Genomic DNA, 4,139 nt, shown 5'->3' with positions numbered 1-4,139 from the left:
GAAGTTCAGATAGAATCTAAGGCTTAAGAAAAGATTGTCTTTGTGCCTCCTATAGTGCCACGACTTTGAGCAGCACAGTGCCTGTGGGGTTCACCTCCACACGCAGGGAAGAGGTCCAGCTGTACATCCCACAGTCCCTGCTGGCTGGCAGGACCTGTTGGATGGAGCAGGCTGGGTTGCAGGCCAACCCATTGCCAAGGAAAGTGAGAGAAAAGGTGAAGTTCCGGGGTCCTCCAATCTCCTGCTGATTCAGCACTGCCACAGCATAGGCTCGGCCAGACAGGGGCCGCTCCCACAGCTCAAAGCTCTTGTCCTGCCAAGGAGAAAATAAAGCCAGGGCTCAGGTTCAGGGATGCTGAAGTGATGCTCTTCATGCCTCTTGCAGCAGGCTTCAGGAGCAAACAGACTCACCAAGCTCCTGTTCCCATACACTGAGCAGCCCCCTCCACCTCCTGTGTCCCCTTTCTCAGGACACTGCCTGTGCCCCACACTGCACTCCCAGCCCAGAACTGCTGTACCTTGGTGATCTGGTATCCCTGCTTGCCCAGTGGATCCTGGTTGATGGCAATGACCTCTTTGTTCTGGAGCAGCCACTTGGCCTCGGGACTGATGTGCCGCAGGTCGTTGGACATGAAGAGAGGAGCTGCCATAATGGCCCACATGGCCATCTGAGTCACAGCCTGATCCCAGCTCAGCCCGAAGTTTCCAATCACCAGCTATGACAGGAAAACAAAAATGCCTGGTAATGCTGCCTGCTGAGGAAAAACTGGGCCACCATCACCCCAAACACTGGGAAATGACAGGATGCTGAGGGTGGGACCCCTCCAGATAGGCTGAGTTCCAGGAGCAGGACCAGCTGGTTGGGAAGAGCATGGCATGACTAGTGTGGCAATTTAGGATGAGCCACTGGAGGAAGTAAAGAAGGCTCCTTACGTGGCTAAACAGTGTTTAAGAATCTGCCTTTGAATGCAGGTATTCCTTGCAATGCTGACACACAGGGATTTTCCCTCTGGTGGGACATCAGCACTTCTGAGACACTCGCCCACTGCCACCCGTGTTCTGAACTGCCACTGCTTGTGGAGGCTGCAGTACACAAAGACAATGCTTCCTTGGTACTATCCAGAGCTGCAGTTCTTTCCCTTCCCAGCTGGGACCCAAGACCCCGATTCCAGGGTCCCATCAGAACCCTTCCCCTCAGTGTTTCTCCCCCAATTCTCTCGTTCCCATCCTTCTCAGCCTACAGGTGAGAAAAGGATTTTTTGCTGATGTGGGGTGGGTGGTGCTGCACTTGCCGTGTCAGGATCATTCCAGCCCCCTGGCCCAGCTATCTTCACAATGCTGTCCTGGTGAAGTGCTGTCCAGTCCAAGATACTCTTGATGCTGTTCCAGGAATCATAGACATCATAGAAGTTCCTCCAGTGATTGCAGTACTGTTTGATCTCTGTGTAATTGGGCTGCCAAAACAATGACTGTGATTAGCCAGAGTGCTTGGCTGTACAGGAACAAGACTGTAAACAAGGTTTGGAGTAATCTGGGGGAGAACTAGGATAAAACCTTCCATCACCAGCTATCTGGATGATCTAGTGCATGCTGATCCCCTAGGATGTAACTCCAGTCTGCCGTGTTCCAGACAACACTATTGCTTCCCTTGGGAGAAGAGCTATGGCCACCAGCTCTGTTAGAAAATTCCTTCCAGCTGAATTTTTCAGAAGGTGTGACAGTGGGATTCAACTGTAATATCCCAGTAATTACTGCCATTTCTTAGGTTTACTCCCTTTGGTGAGTAATACATTTAACTCCCAGTGGGAGGGGATGGCACCACCCTGTCACAGTGGCACAAGGAAGGCAGCTGTGGGTGGAGGACAGTGTGTGGGTCACAGGCAGAAATCTACTGGTGAACAGTGTGGACAATGTCAAAAAACCTCTCATAGTCCCCAGAGCTGCCTATGAGGCTAAGTCTGCAGCACTGTGTGTGGAAGAGGAGTAAAACTGAGCTATCTGCTAGGCTGTGTGTCAGCATTGCCAATGTTTTGCTGCTTGGTTCCTTGGAGACAAAGCAGATGGAAGCTGCTGTGGTTTTTGGCATGCTCCAGCTGGGCTGGGCCTTGATGCTGCAGGATTCTACTGAATTCCTTACCTCAGGTACACTAGAGGGCTCTAGAGGAAAAAATATTTTTCCTCCATCTCACAGTCTTGTTCTCTGTCAGAACAGAGAGCAGCAAGTTTCTCAGGATGCTGTTTTGCAGGCTTGTTCTTCCCACTTTCAGCCCCAGGATAAGCCTTGAGAAACAGTTCTTACCTGCTGCACAGGCCTCAGGTAGAAAGGCCACTCACAGGAGTACACAATGCTCCTTCCAGTCTTGTTCAGGGCCAGAGACATGCGCCTGTAACCTAAAGGAAGAGGACAGAGAGGGGTTACACAATCTCTTGGTCACACAGCAGAACTAATCCAATGTCACAGCTTCGGTTCAACTCTTGCAAAATCAAGGCTGAACACATTGTGGCTGAGACACCACAGGGAGGACAAGGGTGCTCACAGTCTGCTTATCACTCCAAGACTGCTGATCCCTTTGTCCACACAGCCATGGGAAGAGGTTCAAAGCTTTACTGTGTGGCATTTTTCCTCTAGATACCTGGGAAACACAAGTCAGTATCTAGCAGGCAGTGCAGCTTTGCTGGGTAACGTTGCAGAGTATGTTCTCATGAGGCATCTGTGACATATGGACTGTGCAGCAATGCAAAAGCACTAGTTTTTCCTGTCCTTGTCCCCAGATAGCCTTGTTAAGTCCCTTTTAATTGGCAGAGAGGGACTGAAAAGTCTGCGCTCCCCTGGAACTGCTTCCATACAACTGGATTGTATCTGGGTTACACATACGATCCAACAGGAGCTTTCAGCTCAGCTGTCACTTACGGTGCTGAGCTGTGCTCCTCTTTGTGGCAGTTGGCATATGCCCCACCATCTGTCTTCCATGGGATTGTCACTTGGGCAGGTTCTCCCTGCCAGGCAGAGACAGGACTTTGTGCAGGGCTCCTGCTGCCAAGCACTGTGGTGCTGACTGTGCCAGCAGCAAGAGCTCAGTCAAGAGAAAAATGCCTTCTGAGTTACGGTGATCATCCCACAAATCTGCTCCTGTGGCACTGGGATTTGTCCGTGCCTCCAAAGAGTCTCTAGCCAAGCCCCCTCAGCACAGGGGACTACTGAGCTTTCAGTTGCTGACTTGCCAACCTACACGCAGATAACTTCTGAAGTAGTATTTACAGTGTGCTTTAAAATGAAAACCCCAGTAGGATTTTTATGCCATAATTCCTTTCATTTTTATCTGTTAAAAGGCCTCATAACTGCCCTTTCCATGGCTGACACAAGCTGTTATGGCTTCAGGCTGTTGACATGGCCTCACCAAAGGGATTAAGTGTGTGAAACGTTTTGGGCTCTTCAGTAAAGGCACTGCAGCAGGGCAAAGACGCTGCTGTATTAAGAGCTGAGGCAGCAGCCTGCACAGCTGATGAGCACACAGCTGATGAGTCTGTGCGTAGCATGATGCAGACCCTGCTGTGCCAGAGCTGCTTTTCCAAGCTGTGCGTGAAGGAGAGCTCCAGGAGACTGAGTGAGTAAAAACACTAGGGCCGGCAATACTTCGGGCTTGCGAACAAAGCATCGGACTTGCTTTTGTAAGCAAATCCCTTAAATGAATACACTGAGGGAAAAGCAACTCCCTGGAGCCCCTGGGCCTAGAACTGCTGCTGCTGCCTGCAGAACATTCCCACCCCATGGGAATGTCTGCTTCAAGCCTCTGCCTACCTTCTGCCAGTAGCTCCAGCGAGCCAGAGTTGCAGCCATCAAACTTGAGCAGGTCCACACCCCAGGAGGCAAATGTCTGGGCATCCAGGTCGTAGTGGTTGTAGCTGCCAGGGAACCCAGCACACGTCTTGTTCCCGACGTCGCTGTAGATCCCCAGCTTCAGACCCTTGGAGTGGACCTGTGCTTGCAGACAGAGACCTGGGCATGGGGCAGCTGCAAGGCAGGAGGAAGCAGAACCCCACTACGGCAGGCAGGGCCCGTCCCTCCCCCTTCCCCTGGTCGCAGCACGGCCGTGCAGGCTGGCCCGGTGCGTGGCACTTACGTAGTCAGCCAGCTTGCG

General features: G+C 51.8%; 1 protein-coding gene across 1 annotated transcript; it reads right to left on the bottom strand.

Moving 5' to 3' along the window:
- Positions 1-4,136, bottom strand: GLA (galactosidase, alpha; the record flags this gene model as incomplete). Its single annotated transcript, XM_009080881.1, has 6 exons — positions 1-313; positions 519-716; positions 1,293-1,454; positions 2,300-2,391; positions 3,800-3,977; positions 4,122-4,136. Coding segments are annotated over 6 exons (909 nt in total), but the record flags the coding sequence as incomplete, so codon positions are not given.
- Positions 4,137-4,139: the final 3 nt, after the last annotated feature.

The sequence above is a fragment of the Acanthisitta chloris genome, unplaced genomic scaffold (assembly GCF_000695815.1).
Source record: "Acanthisitta chloris isolate BGI_N310 unplaced genomic scaffold, ASM69581v1 scaffold31528, whole genome shotgun sequence".
Taxonomy (NCBI): Eukaryota; Metazoa; Chordata; class Aves; order Passeriformes; family Acanthisittidae; genus Acanthisitta; species Acanthisitta chloris.
The sequence above is the reverse complement of the archived record's forward strand: the minus strand, read 5'-3'. Positions and strand labels throughout refer to the sequence as shown.